At 44.1% G+C, this 19029-nt stretch overlaps 1 protein-coding gene across 6 annotated transcripts in view; it reads right to left on the bottom strand.

Moving 5' to 3' along the window:
- The window catches only part of UNC79 (unc-79 subunit of NALCN channel complex), a 155601-nt gene that overhangs the window by 72293 nt on the left and 64279 nt on the right, over window positions 1–19029 (bottom strand). For all 6 annotated transcript variants that reach the window (XM_035106977.3, XM_035106932.3, XM_088672873.1 and 3 more), the window contains exons 13-22: window positions 12340–12511; window positions 11463–11693; window positions 10780–10970; window positions 9395–9518; window positions 6824–6964; window positions 4774–5022; window positions 3365–3592; window positions 2228–2369; window positions 1382–1464; window positions 671–819 (exon numbers count right to left, since the gene is read on the bottom strand). In XM_035106977.3, coding sequence (XP_034962868.2) covers window positions 671–819; window positions 1382–1464; window positions 2228–2369; window positions 3365–3592; window positions 4774–5022; window positions 6824–6964; window positions 9395–9518; window positions 10780–10970; window positions 11463–11693; window positions 12340–12511 — 1710 coding nt within the window. The remainder of the gene's footprint in view (window positions 1–670; window positions 820–1381; window positions 1465–2227; window positions 2370–3364; window positions 3593–4773; window positions 5023–6823; window positions 6965–9394; window positions 9519–10779; window positions 10971–11462; window positions 11694–12339; window positions 12512–19029) is intronic.

Raw genomic sequence — 19029 nt, 5'->3', positions numbered from 1 at the left:
ATGGCCAGGACTGTCTACAAGGCCACAATTTCGACCTTTGATCACCTGCATGTGAATTTAATGAATTCAGTGGTTTCCCACCACTAGTTTAAATCTAACAATGGACTTGAAACAGGGATGTGGTGAAGGCCTTCCTGATGTTCTTGGATTACAACTCCTACCACCCCTGGGCATTAGCACTTGGCAGCCATGCTGGTAGGGGATGATGGGAGTTGGAGTCTACCAACAGCGGAACCTCAGGAGGTTGTGGGCTCTCCTTCCTTGGAGGTTTTTTAAGCAGAGGTTGGATGGCCATCTGTCATGGATGCTTTAGCTGAGATTCCTGCATTGCATGGGGTTGGACTAGATGACTCTTGGGTCCCGTCCAACCCTACGATTCTATGATCCTGTGAACATCAAGAGGTCTACAGGTTCCCCAATGCAGATTTAAAAGAAACATTTAGTAGTTCGTTAGCTGTCACCCATAACTGATTGGCTTTAGCCCAGTCTTCCCTGACATTGGGACCTCCATATGTTTTGAACTACAACACCCATCACGCCTGACCACTGGCCATGTTGGCTGGGGCTGATGGGAGTTGCAGTGCAAAACATCTGGTTGCTGCTTTAGCCTATAAGCTTGCACTAGCTTCATATAAACTATCAACTCTTCTCTTGGGCAAAAATAGTATACCTGGCAATCAGCATATGATCCTGAACGTAGGCTAGGAACTGTGGGTAGTCCTTCCTTGCAATGTATAAACACTCTCCATGAAGGCAGAGAATCTTCAAGCAGTTGAGCATGTTAAATATAATATCTGGCTCTTCAAACCGTGCCATTTCCTTCGCCAAATTTAGAAACAAGCAGACAAAATACCATGCAATTAATCAGAAACACCAAGCAGAAGTAATAAGACCAGAGCACTTGGTACTATAATTCTGAGCCAAAGCAGAACTGCATCAGTTGAACCATGAGCTAATATTAACATAAACAGCAATAGAGACTCAGGGCAATTTAAGCTCCATGTATGTTAATACTTTCTGGGAGATTGTCCGTGCTTGTGACTACTGAAAACCAGTAAACATTATTAAAGAAAAGCGCACACACTTTTGGGGAGAAATACAATGATATCAGCATACAAGTGGAACAAACTTCTACTTATATAATGAGGTTTTATTTTTGTCATTCCCGCCTCTCCTCCTGCACCCAAAATCTTCTCCAGTGGGTTGGGGGACCTCTTTATCTTACTTCCCCCCTCCACTTAAAGAATTTATCAAAATGATCAAACAAATGGTCGCAAACTAGTCACAAAATCATTATTCAATGGGAGTGTCTCACCAAGAGACCACTTTATGACATAATCAAATGCATAAATACTTTTTTTAAAAAAAAGTTAAACTTTACCTGCAATATTGTATAGATAAGTTTCAGTGTCACTGGAAGCTGCTGGTAACAGAATTTCCTCTCAGTGTCATTTTTGATGGCTGCTATAAAAAAGGCAGATGCAAAGTTTCACAGACAATTTTGTAGAAAGAAAGAAAGAAAGAAAGAAAGAGAAAGAAACCCACAGCTCCCATATATCAGCAGCAGTTATGATCTCCTGTAAAATAAACCAGCAAAAATTTAAAGCAAGGTGAAACATCCAAATTTCTAAGGCCTGTTTACAAAACAGTCAGCGAGGGAGCCGGGCATAGTTCCAGCAGGAAAGCATTTTGTAAGGATAGAACCAGCAAAATAGGCACTGTCACTCATGTTCACCAACCTGACAGATCATATCCATCTGTCAAGACTTTTGTCCCTGATCTTAGGGTCTAGGCAGGTTCGTACAGGTGCAAATCCATTTAGGGCTCTAAAGGTAATCACCGGAACATTAAACACACTGGCAACCAGTGTAGCAGATATAAAATTGGTCTTATATGCTCAGATTGCCTAGGCCCCACAAGCAACTGGGCTATTTGTATTTGTGGTGGCCAAATGCTTTTTCCTTGACACAGGGGTGAGGGGGCACCTGTGATGCAGACCCCTCACATAGCTATGATACCCGGCATCCATGATCAACCAAAATTCCCAGGATTCTTGTGCGGGTGGTAGGGGAGCCATGACTGTTGAAGTGGTATACAGTAAAAGTGCTTTAAATGTATGGTATGGATGTTTGAATTCATGCCGTCAAACAAGCACTAGATTTGGTGGCCATCGTAAAATCCAGGTGGTTGTAAAGTTTTGAAACACAGTTGCTCATCTCCAGTTTACCTGTGTTTTCCGTTGTCTCTGTGTGATTTCCTGGGTTTTCTCCATGCTTTGAGGCTGATTTTTTCTCTGCCTCCCCTTCAATTCCTATCATGAACTCAGGTCTAGAATCCAGAAGACTGTCCTCCAGATTATCTGTAGGTTCCTTCAAAAACCAAATATGGAGTGACGTTGATTTTCAGATGCCTACATATACATGTTCTTAGATCAAGCATTCCTTAGGAGAACATCTTAAGACATCTTAAGATGGATCAACAGACAACAGACTTTGTTTAATTTTACTTTTGTGTTGTATCTACTAAATACAGTTGTACCTTGGTTCTTGAACAGAATGCATTCCGGGAGTCTGTTCGACTCCCGGGACTGTTTGAAAACCAAGACACAGCTTCCAATTGGCTGCAGGAATGTCCTTCAGCCAATTGGAAGCTGTGGAAACCACGCCGGACGTTCGGCTTCCGAAAATCGTTTGAAAACCGGAACACTCACTTCCACTTTTCGATCATCCAGGAGCCGAAACATGCAAGTTCCAAGGTGTTTGGCAACCAAGGTACGACTGTACTAAACCAGACAAGCAAGCCAGGATTCAGTATCAGAGTTAAGATCTATCCATGTGTGTGGCCCTATCAAAAAGTCAGCAATTGTTGCAGGGGGGAGCAGGAAGTGGGAGGAATTGAACTGATTCCCTGCCACGCTCTCCTTTCCCAGAGTCTGATTGGTGCAACTGCTCATTTCTGATGGCAGTCCTGGTGTCTGCATCAAGGGAAGAACCCCACACTCATGTTTGTGCGCATGGCTCCTCAGCCAGCCAGAGCAGGGTGGTTATGCGGGGAACCTTTTATAGCCCAAGGGCCACATCCGCTGGTTGGCAACCTTCCAGGAGCCACATTCCACGAGTGGACAGGGCAGAGGCAAAAGCAAGGAGAGCAATGGCTGCAACTCTTAACTTTGTACAATAGGCTCCATTCTAGCCAGGCAAAAGTACCAGTAAGTGGTTTCTACACACTTAAACACACACATATTTCCATCCAGGCAACATGCAAAGCATCCCTGAGTCTACAACAGATACAAGCAAGAGGTGTTGCTTGAACACTACATCAAGGGCAGTGTGCGCTGAGTGTTGCACATTTGTTTATCGCTTACCACTAGCCGGATTTCTTCTTTGGGGGCTAGTCTCTCCAGCAGCTCACAAGCCAGCTGATAGCACAAGATACTGGACTGACACAGGTTGCATTCAATGGCCTTCTCGTCCTTTTGACAGGTATGAGAGCCACCCCAGGGGGCTTGGAACACATTGTTGATGATAGAAATTATGTCTTTGGATATGCTGTTCTCTAAACCCAGGGTAATGCCGTCATCTTGCAATTCCATCTGAAAAGCAAGTTTTAAGGAGCATCATTAATGAAGCAACTGAAACACACACTATTGACATAAGACAAAATCTATAAGCAAGCACCTCCTAGGCTACTCTTTTTCTTAAAAATAAAAAGAAAGACAGATGCTCCATGCCTTCAAAAGAGGCAGAAGTCAACAGGTGAAAATCACTACTCCTCCATGCCAGGAAAAACTGCAACTGTTGAAATTCTTCTTGCCAAGCTGCTGTCGAAAGTAAACAATCTCTATCAGGGGAATAAAGCAGAGGTAGGTGATCTGGGGCTTCCAGATGTTGCCCCCAACATCCCTAACTGTTGGCCATACTAGCAGGGCTAAGGGGAGTTTGAGTTCAGAGGTGTCTGCCGCAGGTTCTCTAACCAGGCTATAAAATGTGAGGCTGTAGGAGATCGCCCAAATAATGGCAAATAATATAAGTAGAGAAAAGGAAGCTTAGGTCCTGGGGTTAGTAGCATGTGATCTGATTTGCTTTGTCCCAAAGCCACACCAACTTCAAGTGGGAAGAAATGCATCCATAACCATGTGAAGTCCAATTTTACCAGGTTCTCACTTTCTTTGGGCTACATTGTTTGCTACCATAGCTGCCAAGCCTCCTGCTGAAAAATGCGGGATCAGCAGCGGCGCAGCACCGGAAATCGCTTCTACGCATGTCTGGACATGCATAGAAGCAACTTCTGGTGCTGTGCTACCCATGTCTGGACACCGGAAATTGGGCGGCGCCAGAACCCAAAATGGAGCCTCCCTGGCAGGTAGGAAATCCAGGGGATTTACGGGATTTAAAATACGGTTTAAAATACGGGAGTATTTTACAAAAAAGGGAGACTTGGCAGCTATGTTTGCTACTAACATAAACATGGATTAGGTAACAAGGAATGGTGCAACTTCCTGGGCCACTCATTATACTAATATGTGTTCCTCACTTTGCAAAACGGATCTCGGAAAACAAGCTGAGACTATTCTATGCATCCAAAATCTCATTGTGCAAATGCAGAACCAAGCATCACATGTGACTCGCAATCTTAGATATTGCATGGTTCCCATGTATAACATTAATAAACAACAACAACGTTATTAGATAACCCTCCAGAAACTCATGCATCACTCTGGAGCTTTATTTCCGGCCTAGTTTAAAATGCCAGAATTCTCTTTTGTATTGTCACCTGCTTTAAGATGAGGTCGAACATCAGGATGAAACAATTCAGATTCATTTCTTCATCGTCGCAGTCGAAGTCAATAGCCCTCCCTCCTCCTCCTCCTCCGCCTCCTCCTCCTCCTGCGTGCCCAAAGTTCTTGAAAGGACTACGGAAGGGGCTTCGCATGGGGCTGCGAAATGGACTCTGAAATGGGCTTGGGAACGGGCTCAGTGTATTATGCTGAACTCTGTGCCCTGGATCAGATGCAATGCTCACCTAGAGAAGTATGAAGAACCCAGTATGCACAAAATCAGTGCTAAACTCTTGCAGACTGACTAGCATGAAACAAACACATCAACGTTCATTTAAAGTAGGGTCGTCAAATGATTTGGGGGAAATGCCCTGCCTTGCTTCTGTACATTTAACAGCAGGCCTCTATGGAGCAAAACCTTTTAAAAAAACAAAAAACAGCATGGAGATAATCATTATTACCTGCTATTGATCAAGCTGCACATGAGTTAAACATCACTTTAAAATAAAGAAAGAAAAAGGTGACAGCAATATTTCAAAGGTATCTAATAATAATAATAATAATAATAATTTATTATTTATACCCTGCCCATCTGGCTGGGTTTCCCCAGCCACTCTGGGCGGCTTCCAACAGGAAAAAAAAAAAACCCACAGTGATCTATTAAACATTAAAAGCCTCCCTAAACAGGGCTGCCTTCAGATGTCTTCTAAAAGTCTGGTAGTTGTTTTTCTCTTTGACATCTGATGGGAGGGCATTCCACAGGGTAGGCGTCACCACCGAGAAGGCCCTCTGTCTAGTTTCCTGCAACTTGGCTTCTCGCAATGAGGGAACCGCCAGAACGCCCTCGGTGCTGGACCTCAGTGTCCGGGCAGAATGATGGAGGTGGAGACGCTCCTTCAGGTATACTGGACCGAGGCCATTTAGGGCTTTAAAGGTCAGCACCAACACTTTGAACTGAGCTCGGAAACATACTGGGAGCCAATGTAGGTCTTTCAGACCGGTGTTATGTGGTCTCAGCGGCCGCTCCCAGTCACCAGTCTAGCTGCCGCATTCTGGACTAGTTGTAGTTTCCGGGTCACCTTCAAAGGTATCCCCACGTAGAGCGCATTGCAGTAGTCCAAGCGAGAGATAACTAGAGCATGCACCACTCTGGCTAGACAGTCTGCAGGCAGGTAGGGTCTCAGCCTGCGTACCAGATGGAGCTGATAGACAGAAATCTTCCCAGAAATCACAGCTAAGCCCATCTACAAAGTGGTTTTAAAATGTCTTACTGGGATTGATGGAGTATTTCTTAAAATGAAACTGTTCACGGGCATAATACAGATAAATATAGGTGCTCTGACTTAAATCATGTTAGAATGATGTGACCGAGGGGCAGGTAAGATGTGGGACACCATTCACACAATTAGAAACTGCATGAATGTTTTTAAGAAAACAGCAAGCTCAAAGAACCTGGTCCCAATGGGGAACCTGGTAGAGGGAAAATTTAACCCTTTACTACCCACTGTGATCCCAACGGATTGGGCCCTAGGCACATGCTTTTTGTATTGGAAAGAAAGCTCCCATTCACACAAATAGATTTCCTTCCCTATGCAAATAGCAGGGATTGGACAATAGGGCACTCCAGTATGGAACCCCAGCAAGTGGCAAAAGGTTGAAACCACTCAATGCATTAGCATTTAATTAGAAACAACAACAACCATTCACATAATAGTTCGTTTCTTTTCAAAAACTTATTAAATTTATGTACTGCCCTTCGTCTGAAGATCACAAGGTGGTTTACAACATAAAATTGCAAGGATGAAATCACATCCAACTTTGGCTCTGATCATAAACGCATCTACATGCAATTAAGCCTCACCAGGTTCACCGTGGTTTACTTCTCAGTAAGTGTGTTCAGTTTCAAATGCTACATACTCTTGTGTCACTGAATTCAGTGGAGTTTAGAAAACAACACACTACATTTTTGCTGGATTTCACCAGCTGCCTTTGCCAAAAGAGGTGAGACATGCTTTCCACTCTGATCATAAACTGATCATGAATTACCCTTCGAGCTGCAAGGTTCCCAGTTAGTTCCGTTACTCTTGATTTCCTCTGATTTGCCAGCTCTTTTACAGAATTAACCCCATCAGAAAACATACTGATCAGTAGCTGAAGAGGGACCACAATGTCTAATTCAGATAACACCTGAGAGAGAGAGAGAGAGAGAGAGAGAGAGAGAGAGAGAGAGAGAGAGAGAGAGAGAGAGAGAGAGAGATCAGACAAAAAAATGCAGTGAATGCTAATAATAGCAGTAGGCCAAAATGAACAGTGAACTTGAGCAGGCATTTAACATAGAGGAATGCCATTCCCCCCCCCCCAAAAAAAATAGGTGCCAGAACTCACCATGAATGCCTCCCTTGCTCTCTTATAATGGCCTTGGTGCCCACCTGATAGGTACCAGAACTGAGTTACAGTGAGTTCTGGCTGAAAAAAAGCCCTGGTTAGGGACCTCTGTAAGTTTTGACCCACTGTCAGAAGCTGTTGGGAGTTAAAAATGGAACATTTGAAATGTATCAGAGGAATTGTTTTATTTATGACTATTTTCTTTCTGTATTTGGGAAAACAAGAAAAAAATTAAAAAATGGAGCATTTGGGTTCATCTGCACCTGCCTAGTGTGATAATATCATGCATACAGTGGTACCTCAGTTTAAGTACGCAATTGGTTCCGGAAGTCTGTACTTAACCTGAAGTGTATTTAACCTGAATCGAACTTTCCCATTGAAAGTTCCAGACGGGTCCACGGAGTACTCAACCTGAAGCGTACTTAACCCAAAATATGAGTGCAATTGGTTCTGGAAGTCCGTACTTAACCTGAAGCGTACTTTCCCATTGAAAGAAAATGACGATAGTAAGAAACAGAAAAAGAAGAAGGGAAGTCACAGTATAATAATATTAGAAATGATTTTGGAAATTGATTTTGTTATTAGTAACTCTCTTTTCCCCCCTCTTAAATATAAAAATTTGTGTGGATCTATTATATAAGATAGGAAATAATCGGTATTGGAATATTAATGAATGAAAGAAATGATTTGTATCAGGAAAATCTAATAAAGATTATTTGGGAAAAAGAAAGTAATGGAAAGTGGATTTATCTGTTCCAGGCGGGTCCGCGGAGTACTTAAACTGAAATTACTCAAACCGAAGCATACTTAAACCGAGGTATGACTGTACATGGCATTCAACACCAGGGGCTGGAGTGCACTGGGTCCAGACGAAGCTGTATTGTGTACACAGCCTAAGGCTGCTGCATCAGGTGCCTGAAGCTGTATTATCCCCATATTGTGGAAGAGGAGGTAACAAGACTTAGAATCAGAGTTGGAAGGGACCCTGAGGGTCATCTAGTCCACCGCCCTGCAATGCAAGAATCTCAACATGCTTGTCAGGTTTCAGTGAATTCCAATCCTCCCCCTTTCACGGCAGACAGCCAAGGAAGTAAATAAGGAAGCTCTTACCAAGTCTTTACTCAATATCACAGTGAGAGGCCTCTGTACGCTGTCTCTTGGGTTAATGGCATTGCTGCAACTGAGTTCCTCTCCCCTCCCTTCCTAGCAACAGCACTCCCCCTTAAGGTGGTGGCCAGGGGCTCACTGTCTCCGAGTCCTTTGCTCTTCCACTTTCAATGCACGCCGTGTTCTGGGAGAAGCAGGGGTCAGAAATGCTCTCCAGTGATAACGTGTCAGCTGGCTGCTCTGGCTCTGGCTCCTTCTCCCAACACCTCCCAAGTCTTCTGTTCACCTGTCTATGAGCTGTGACCTTCCTCAAACCACTGCTGTAATTCAGTATTGCCTTCCTCTTCTTTGGAAGCTTCAAGGAGGAGGGGGGCGGTCTCCACCATTCCTCCTCAGTCTCACCCCCCCTCAGTCCAGTCCCTGACAATGCTGTTTATAGCTCTTGAGATCTGAAGCGGGATTTTCTTCCTGGCTCACAGGCACATGCTTCGCTTACAGCAAGCTCTTACCACCCAGAGGCGGCATGTCCTGTTTCACTGCCAGGGGAGAAGCGGGATGTGCCACCCCCACTGCCCTCACCCCTGTCAAAGCCTCGCTTACCCAGGTCGCATGGGGGCACCTGCAAGAAGCCACTGCCACCACTTCTCTGCCAGCAGCATGCCTCGTGAGCAGGCAGGCCCTGCTACCCCCAAAAAAACAGCAATGGGTTTACAAAGCAGAGCAAATCTCTGCTTGGGAAGGCTGGTCGAAAATCTGATAAATACTGGTACGTAAAAGCCATGCTGCTGCTAACGGAGTGTTAATAAAATGATAATGATTATTATTTTATTATTTATACCCCACCCATCTGGCTGGGTTTCCCCAGCCACTCTGGACGGCTTCCAGCAAAACAATAAAAACATAATAAAACGTCAAACATTTAAAACCTCCCAATACAGGGCTGCCTTCAGATGCCTTCTATAGTTCTTTATCTCCTTGAGATTTGATGGGGGGGCGTTCCACAGGGAGGGCGCCACTAACTATGTTAAACTATGTTTAACTATGAGGGTAAGTGAATTATTATAATCCTGTGTTGATACAGAGACAACGGTTGACCTGATCTCGGAATGAAGGGGGAGCACTTACATGAAGCCAGAGTAAAGCCTGCTCTTGTACAGAAGAAGGATATCCCGTAAACCGACAGCTTATGAAGCCAAACATCTCCTCCATGGAAAAAGGGAGCGGGCACAGCTCAATATCAAACATTTTGCTACAGAGAACAAAAGACAAAAAGGCTTAGCAGTAAGTTCTTCTCGCAAGCTCTTTTCACAAAAGACCAAAAGTTGTGCATAACATGAGAAGAACGAAACCTTTGTATTTCTTTGTTTGTCAAACCTATAAATGGCTTTTCAGGCAAAGGTGCCTCCCAATATAGTTTACTGATATATGAAATAAAATACCTGCAGGTTCCGCTTTACAAACACGAACGTTCTCTGGATTTGTTCCTTAGGTAAGTGTTCACATAATGAGTCAACAATTTGCACTGATTCCTATGGGAAAATTTCTAATACATTCCCAACCACAGAATTTTGACACACACACACACACACACACCGCCAAAGCAGGGGAAACCCAGACAAAAATGATCTCTGATTTGTCCAGTCTCTCCCCCCCCCTCCCTCAGCCTACCATCAAGAGGCAAACAAGAAGGGAAAGCATGCTTTCTGTCCATGTATCTGAATCTGTGGTGCTCATAGTGAGGTTTGGGTACTAATACCTTATGTTCAGATAAGTGAATTTTCACACAGCAAATTTTCATAAAGTGGGACCTGCGTGTCTAATGTTCCCTTCAACCAGTAGTAAAAACCAGCATTAAATATTATTTTATAATATGTCTTGCCTGCTCTCCACAGTAAAATCCAGGGCAGATTGCAAAAATAGCATAATGCAATTTGAAAACCAAATAGAACTACTCATCCATATACAACAATCATCAGATTAATCAGGTTAACCTGATGCATGAACCGCCAACCCTGTCTCCGTTCAATTTTAAAACCATGGCCCATCTGTAGACCTTTAAGACGACAGAAAAACCATCAAAAGTGGTGAACAGGACCCTCTGATCCCCTATAATTTGAGCACAGGCCTCTGATGGATTTGAAGCTTAAAGCATTCCATCTTCCACATTACAAGCTGCTTCAGGGTGCCTCCAGATGTGTGAAGCAATATATATACCGGTAAATACAACGGACTAAAGCAGGCATCCCCAAACTTCAACCCTCCAGATATTTTGGACTACAATTCCCATCTTCCCTGACCACTGGTCCTGTTAGCTAGGGATCACGGGAGTTGTAGGCCAAAACATCTGGAGGGCCGCAGTTTGGGGATGCCTGGACTAAAGAGTAACTAACTTTGGTGTTCCATTTTCGAAAGCCCAGATGCCATTATTCCCCCCCCCCTCTGAAATTTGATTGACACACGAACAGAAGCCTTCACCAAGAGTTGGAAAGCTTCCACAACCTCCTACTTACCTTAATACTTCCCTGAACTCCTTCAGCTGATTGTCTGGCACCTCAGTCCTGATGGCTTCCAGCCATTCTGGCATAATGCAATCCCACACAGGTTGGTTGATTACATTGTACGGAATTAAGCACAGGATCCGGTTCAGACCTTCCTTCAACTGCGTCACCGTGCTGCAGGACTTGTCCCAGTATCCACCCACCTAAGGGAATTTATAGGGGGGGGACTTCATTAAGGACTCTTTCCCCCCCTTCAACACATACATGGTGCCATGCAGTCATGAAACACTAGTGAATAATCAAGAACAGTACATTTTATTCTCTCCTATCGCAGGAACAATGAAAGCGAAGCTAAACTCTGCAATTTGAGGTGGCCAAAAGAGCTTGTGATGGCTTGTGCCCACTGGGACTTGGAGGATGGAAGGTAGAGAGGCCATGAGTAGGTGGAGCTCGTTCTTGATTTGCCCCTCCCCCTCCCTGTTGAGTTCTACAAAGGCAACACCGAGATTAAGGAGGTGTTGAACAACAGCTTGTAGTGCCACCCTCCGGAAAAAAAGGAGGTAGGACAGGAGATTGGCTGAGAACAGAGCGAGGTTGACAGGACAATGCTCCATTCTCCCCAGTGGGTCAACCTCCGCTCAAAACACAGTTCGTAAGAAGCTGCTGTCAGAAGAAAACATGGGCAGACTCCTCACCCGTGCAAACTCCATCGGTTTAGGAAGGAGGCACATCACCATGACATCAAACCGGACATCGCACACCGTCTTCAGCCATTTGGTGACAAACTGGGGCTTGAGTTTCTCAACCAGGCTGCCAACTTCGTCATCCATCATGTAGGCCGTGGAGTGGAACCACTGGAAGACCATGCTCACAAGCCGAGCCAAGCTCTCTGTGGGGGTGTTCTCGCTCGGGGTGCAAAGGCTTACCTGGAAAACATGTTTTATTCAGACGTCAAAGTAAGTTCCAGCTCTCTCTTGCAAGGACCCTCATTGCAGTGGGAGGAAAGAGATGCGTGCAACTGGAAAGTCTTTGGAAAAGACCACAAGGAGGGACAAGGCTAATATCAAGCTTGCCCAACACCACTGGGAAAAGCAGTATGTTAAACAAAGAAGCAACGGACCTACTTAAACCCTCCTGGCCCTGCTAAGGTCTCAGATCAAGTAGGTTCTGTAGGTTTTGTAGCATTTCCATAACCTACAAAACCTGTTCAAGAAGTGACTCTGGAAAATTACAGAAAGTCTGTTTCATATCTGCTTTTCTAGACCATGATATTATAGTAATCTCTTTAGAATCCAAAGAAGATTCTAAAGAGATTTCTATGATTCTATAAACATTAGGAAGAACTTCCTGACAGTAAGAGCTGTTCGACAGTGGAATTTTCTACCAAGTAGGATGGTGGAGTCTCCTCCTTTGGAGGTCTTTAAGCAGAGGCTTGACAGCCATATGTCAAGAATGCTTTGATGGTGTTTCCTGCTTGGCAGGGGGTTGGACTGGATGGCCCTTGTGGTCTCTTCCAACTCTATGATTCGGAGGAGGAGGAGGAGGAGGGGGGGGAAAGCAAAAGAAACTCACCAAAAACCAAATTCCAAACTGGCTCAGAAGGCGCTGGTCATTCTTGTCATCATCTTTGTTATCAAAGTCTGTGTTGTCCAAAGAATGATGTGAAGAGGATAAGCCCAGCTGTCTCCTGCGATTGAGCTCATACTCTCGTTGCTCCGCATGGAGTTCAGCCTCCTTCAGCAAGCTAAACAACAACATCAGGTGTCTCTAAACAGATGCCAAAAATACAGCTGTGCACAAGGCCCCACATTTATTATTTTATGTTTTTCTCTGTTGCCTTTGATTTTATGGCAAACCCATAAGGCACCTTCTATAAAAAAAAATCCAGTGTATACAGGACCATGTTTCAGGAAAAGCAGCAATTTAAAGGAGCAATCTCTAAGATAATTCATGGGCCACCAGCACACCCTTACTGAAAAATTTACTAAAAACAAATTAAGACACGTTTGAATTATCGCCAATATAAATCTTCAAAGACAGGGATGGGGAGCCAGTGGCCGTCCAGATGCTGTTGGACTACAACTTCCATCAGCCCCAACCAGCACAGCCAATGGTCAGGGGTGATGGGAGTTGTAGTCCAACACCATTTGGAAGGCCACAAGTCTCCCACCCCTGCTGCAAGAGAAAGTGTAGCTTTAAAAGTGGGTTTTTCTGAGTCTGCTTAAAAACATGCGCTGATGGGGTCATATACATAACATCTGGGAGGAAATTATATATCCATGCGGCTTTGTCTCTGATTGATCTTATAGGCAGGTTGACAAGCAGGGCCTCTGAAGCTGATCTCAGGATGCAGGCAACCTCATTACTAGTAAAAGCTGTCCATTAAGTAGCCTGTTCTCATGCCATATATATTCCTTGATTATGCTACATTGTAAACTGTAGGAGCTCATCTGTTGTATTATTGTCCATGAATTGTTCATGGAGACGTCTACTTTACAAAGTACCAGAGGCAGAGGGTTAAAGCAGTGAAGAACAAGCAGCTCCAGACCCTTGGTGCTGCTAATATAGATTATGCTCATCTCTATGTGTTCATTATTCTCCAAACAGCATAATTGTTTGGACAGCCACTTTTATCCTAGACGAAGTATTGGTCTAGGTCCTGAGTGGCTCGACTTCAGATTACTGCTCAGCTGTGAAGCTCACGGTGTGATCAAAAGCCGACCCCTCTGGGTTGCATCCAACTAAGTCAGAACTCAGAGCAGGCCCATTGGAATCAACAAGCGTTTGTTGGCCAGGACCAGCTTAGGCATATTGCTTTTGATGGGTCTATTAAGTCAGAGAACCCTCTGTCTGATCTGAACCTACCTCAAAGGGTTGTTGTGAGGTGAAAATAGGTTGCCCTGAGCTCACTAAAGGAAGGGATGGAATTATTAAGTTAAATTAAATTACAGTGGTACCTCGACTTATGAACGACTCAACTTACGAATTTTTCGACTTACGAATGGGGCAAATGGCCGCATGCTTACGAATTCCTCGACATCCAAAAGGAAACCACAGCGGTTTTAGATAAGGTTTTTTCGACTTACAAATTTTTAGATGGGGTTGCTTCGACTTACGTTTTTTTCCATTTCCAATGCATTCCTATGGGAAATCGCGTTTCCAGTGGCGCTTTTCGACTTATGAATTTTTCGACCTACGAAGGTGCCTTTGGAACGGATTAAATTCGTAAGTCGAGGCACCACTGTAATCAACGTGTAATAAACTGAGAAACTCCTCTCATACGTTACTTTAAATAAAATTAAAAAATAGCAATGCAACAAATGGAAACACATCAAATGAAAGAAAATCAGTTTGTTAGACAGGAAGCTCCTAGTGCTCATCAATAATTGATCTTCTGCTGTAAACTACAAGTTGAATTGCACTTGATGTCTCGCATTTCAGGGGGTACAAACTGCCCAGGTACAAACTGACATCCTCTTTCTATCTAAATGCAAAAACCTGGACATTGTACCTAAGGGTCTTAGAATTAAGAACCCTCTTCAATCAACTTATCCCACAGAATATGCCAGAAAACTATGCCACACTTTATCTAAGAAACTGCTGAAACATCTTATCGGCGTTCTGTATTCCAAACAGAAGTTAATAAAGGAGGAACTCTCTGCACTGGAGAACTCCATCAGGAATCACCCGGCCTGGCAGAAGTTCCACAAGGAAAAACAAACCATTTACCACTCTCAACTGGAGTTACTGAAGAACCAGAAAAATAAAAAACTCTGCAACCTTTCCAACCTACAGGCCACCAATCAAAACAAGATCAACAACATTGTCAATCTTTCACAGCAAACACTCAGCCCAGCTGAGGAATCCGTCCTTTCACGGGGACTATCATTCTGCCCTGCCAAATCCCAACACATGATTCAGTTCTGCGGGGACCTGGAAGCATTTTTCCGCCGTTTACGCCTGAAGGAGTATTTTCATCACACACAAGAACAAGACAAAGTAGAACAAACTACATCCCCACAACACAACACCTCTCAACTTACTGGGGAACAACCATCACCCTCCAAACGCATCAATGAACAGAACATTGACCACCAACTACCACCGAAAAGAAGTTACACAAAAAGGGACTCCACATGGACCCCTCCTGATGGACGCAATACCACACTAGATCTGTACATCGAATGCTTCCGCCACAGAATCCAAACGGATGTGACCAGAAAACACCATCGCTTACAACAAAATCTAAACCATGCTGAAAGGAGAGCCATAGAAAATCTCAGGAACAACCCAGACATTATAATTAAAGAGGCAGACAAGGGTGGAGCTGTCGTCATCATGAACAAAACTGATTACATCCAAGAGGCCCACAGACAACTTTCCAATACTGCCTTTTACATGAAATTGGACTCAGACCCCACACAAGCATACAAAAAAGAACTGAACAAGATTATTAAGGAGCTACCCCTACACATCCAAGAACAGATCCTCACAAACACACCAGCGGAACCTCGGCCAGGAACTTTCTATCTTCTACCCAAAATACACAAACCAGGAAACCCAGGACGCCCCATCATCTCAGGTATTGGCACCATTACAGTGGGTGTTTCCGGCTATATGGACTCTGTTCTGAAACCATATGCTATCAGTGCTCCCAGCTACGTACGTGACACCACAGATTTTCTGAGGAAAATACAATATTTGAACAATCTTCCTAACAATACTATACTAGCCACTATGGATGTGGAATCTCTATATACCAACATCCCACACAATGATGGTTTACAAGCCATAAGGAACACCATTTCAGATAAAACCACAGCGGACTTTGCTACCAAACTCTGCCACTTTGTCCTTACCCACAACCACTTCAAATTTGGTGATGACCTGTTCCTCCAGATCAGCGGCACAGCCATGGGCACCCGCATGGCCCCACAGTATGCCAACATCTTCATGGCAGATTTAGAACAACGTTTCCTTAACTCCTACCCACTCAAACCTCTCCTGTACCTGCGATACATTGACGATATTTTTATTATCTGGACACATGGACAACAGACCCTGGAAACCTTCCACCAGACATTCAATGACTTTCACCCCACCATCAACCTAACAATGAACCAATCTATGCAAGAAATACATTTTTTGGACACTACTATAAAAATACAGGATGGACGTATAGACACCACCTTATACAGAAAACCAACTGACTGACAAACATATCTACATGCTTCTAGCTACCATCCCAAACATACCAAACAATCCATCGTATACAGCCAGGCCTTACGTTACAACCGCATCTGTTCCAACTCTACAGACAGAGAATCTCACCTAAGAGATCTACAGCAAACCTTTTTAGAACTAAAATATCCACCTGATGAAGTTAAACAACAGATCAACAGAGCCAGACAGATACCTAGAGAGAACCTGCTGCAAGACAGACCCAAAAAAGAAAATAACAGAACACCACTAGTCATCACATACAGCTCCCAAGCTAAAACAGTACAACGCATCATCAGAGATCTACAGCCTCTCCTGGACAATGACCGCTCCCTTTCTCAAGCTCTGGGAGGAAGACCTTTCATTGCCTACAGACAGCCACCCAATCTTAAACAACTCCTCACCCACAATAATACAACCACCAGACTTAACATGGACACTGGTACCAGAGCCTGCAATAAACCCAGATGCCAACTTTGCTGCCACATACACCCAGACAACACCATTACTGGCCCCAACAACATCCAACATACCATCTCAGGACTATTTAATTGCTCATCCTCTAACATTGTGTATGCCATCAAATGCCAACAGTGCCCTTCAGCTCTCTATATTGGACAAACAGGCCAAACCCTACGCCAAAGGATAAATGGACATAAATCTGACATCAGGAACCAGAAGACAGAAAAACCAGTAGGAGAACACTTCAATCTCCCAGGACATTCTATACAAGATCTCAAAGTAGCTGTCTTACTACAAAAGAATTTCAGAAATAGACTGGAAAGAGAAGTTGCTGAATTGCAACTTATCACCAAGCTCAAAACCATGGAGGGACCTGGTTTGAACAGAGATATCGGGTTCTTATCTCATTATACATGATAAGCGATCTTCAGCCATCTCAACCCTTGCTTTTTCATGCAAAACCATTTGCAGTCGTTTTCGGTCATCAACAGCTATCAGTCAGTCAATCACCCATTTCCACCACCCTTCTGAGTGATCCCCCCTCCCCCATCCCCACCCCTCCCCACCCCTTCTCTACATAAGTGCCTGGAAACTTCCATTTCACTGTATCTGAAGAAGTGTGCATGCACACGAAAGCTCATACCAAAATAAAAACTTAGTTGGTCTTTAAGGTGCTACTGAAGGAATTTTTTTATTTTATTTCAGGGGGTAGTTTTCCTGGTTTGCACGTCTTGTCTCGCTATGTTTCATCCCTGCAGAGGGAGCGACATAATCACGTGGGCTGTTCTCCCCTTTCTCCTCCCCCCTCATGTTCACTCTAATTCCAAAAGCCACTGCTCTAATTTTATTACTTCCTGCAAGTTGTTTCTTCAAAGGGATGAGGGAAAGCAGCAGTTGAAACTGACAAACTGCAACAGTCAAAGGCTTTATTAATTCCTTCTCCTCACCTCCTCTTCTCCAGGCATCTGAAACAGCTGCTTAAATTCATTGTTTCCTGAAGCTGTTACCTCCTATCTGCTTTCGGTGCCATACTTCCTCTCCCCCCCCCCTTTACACTTTTTAATTAGCGAGAATGCACCTACATTTCCTTCTCTTTTCTTAAGTGTTATTTTGCACCCACTGAAGTGAAATAGCAGGAATTAAAAATGAAATGAAACAAATTAGTGCCTGCAGCCCAAGGGAAGAAGTTTGTGGGGTTTATCCAGTCTCCTCCCTCCTGCTGAGCTTTGAAAGGATAATCGGGTTAAGCAGAGAATAGCATTGCAGAATCAAAATATGGATACTGGCGATAAATTATATTGTGGCGTTTAGGCTGCTGAAATGCAATGGGAGGAGGAGGCAAAAGCTTTGCTGCATCAGGAGATGCTGCCCATTTGTTCTGAAGGTGTAGCAGCCAACATGATGCTCTCAAGATGTTGTCAGACTACAACTCCCATCTTCCCTGCTGCCATCTTCCCTTAGCCATGCTGCTTTGGGCTGCTGGGAGCTGAAGTCCAGCAAAATCCAAGTTGCCGGAGAAGGACAGGTATGGATCCCTCAGTGTTTCTCAAACTTGCTGTTGGACTACAACTCTCATCATCCCTGACCACTGGTCCTTCTAGGTAGGGATGATAGGAGTTGTAGTCCAATAGCAACATAGCTGCCAAGTTTTTCCTTTTCTCGCGAGGAAGCCTATTCAGCATAAGGGAAAATCCCTGTAAAAAAGGGATAACTTGGCAGCTATGAATAGCAAGGTTGGGGAACTAGTGGCTCTCCAGAGATTGCATGACTCCAACTCTGCAGAATGAGCAGCAGGGTTCCCAAATGCACAAAAACCAAGGCATGCAAGTGTAGGCTAAAGCAAAAACAAAAACAAAAACAAAAATATGCACAAAAAGGCTGATTTGAAAATTCAGTTCATGTGAATAGTCGTGTATTCGGCATTAAATGCTAATGAGCAAAAACAGGTGGAGTAGCTAGCATAAAGCACCTGTTTCCAAATACATTCTTCGTCAGTATATACATATGGCTGTAAGGCCAAACACAAAAAACAATAATGAATATGTTGAGGGAAGGGGCTGGTGATTCAGGATTTGAGAACTGGAGTAGAGAAGGGTTGGGGACTGGGTGCCCCAAATTTAATCTGGGCAATACTTAGTTGAAATCAGGGGACAATATTGATCATGCCTGGGGTAAGGCAGCAAGGGTGGTTCAGTTCTGGCCACTGGCCTGATCCAGCAGGCTCTATTTTTGTTCTTGTGAATTGCAGCCTTATTTCGGGTGCAATCTGGGGTTATCTGTTGCTGCTGTTGCACTCATTTTCTGCTTCCAGGTTCCCCATAAACGTCTGGCTGGTCACTGCGAGAGCAGGATGCTGGACTAGACAGATAAACATGACAATATTTGGAATGATACAAAAGGTAAAGGGACCCCTGACCATTAGGTCCAGTCGTGACCGACTCTGGGGTTGCGGTGCTCATCTCGCGTTATTGGCCGAGGGAGCCGGCATACAGCTTCCAGGTCATGTGGCCAGCATGACAAAGCCACTTCTGACGAACCAGAGCAGCACACAGAAATGCCATTTACCTTCCCTATTTATCT

This window comes from Zootoca vivipara, chromosome 1, assembly GCF_965207765.1.
Source record: "Zootoca vivipara chromosome 1, rZooViv2.hap1.1, whole genome shotgun sequence".
In the NCBI taxonomy this organism is placed as follows: domain Eukaryota; kingdom Metazoa; phylum Chordata; class Lepidosauria; order Squamata; family Lacertidae; genus Zootoca; species Zootoca vivipara.
This window is presented reverse-complemented; position numbering and strand designations above follow the sequence as displayed.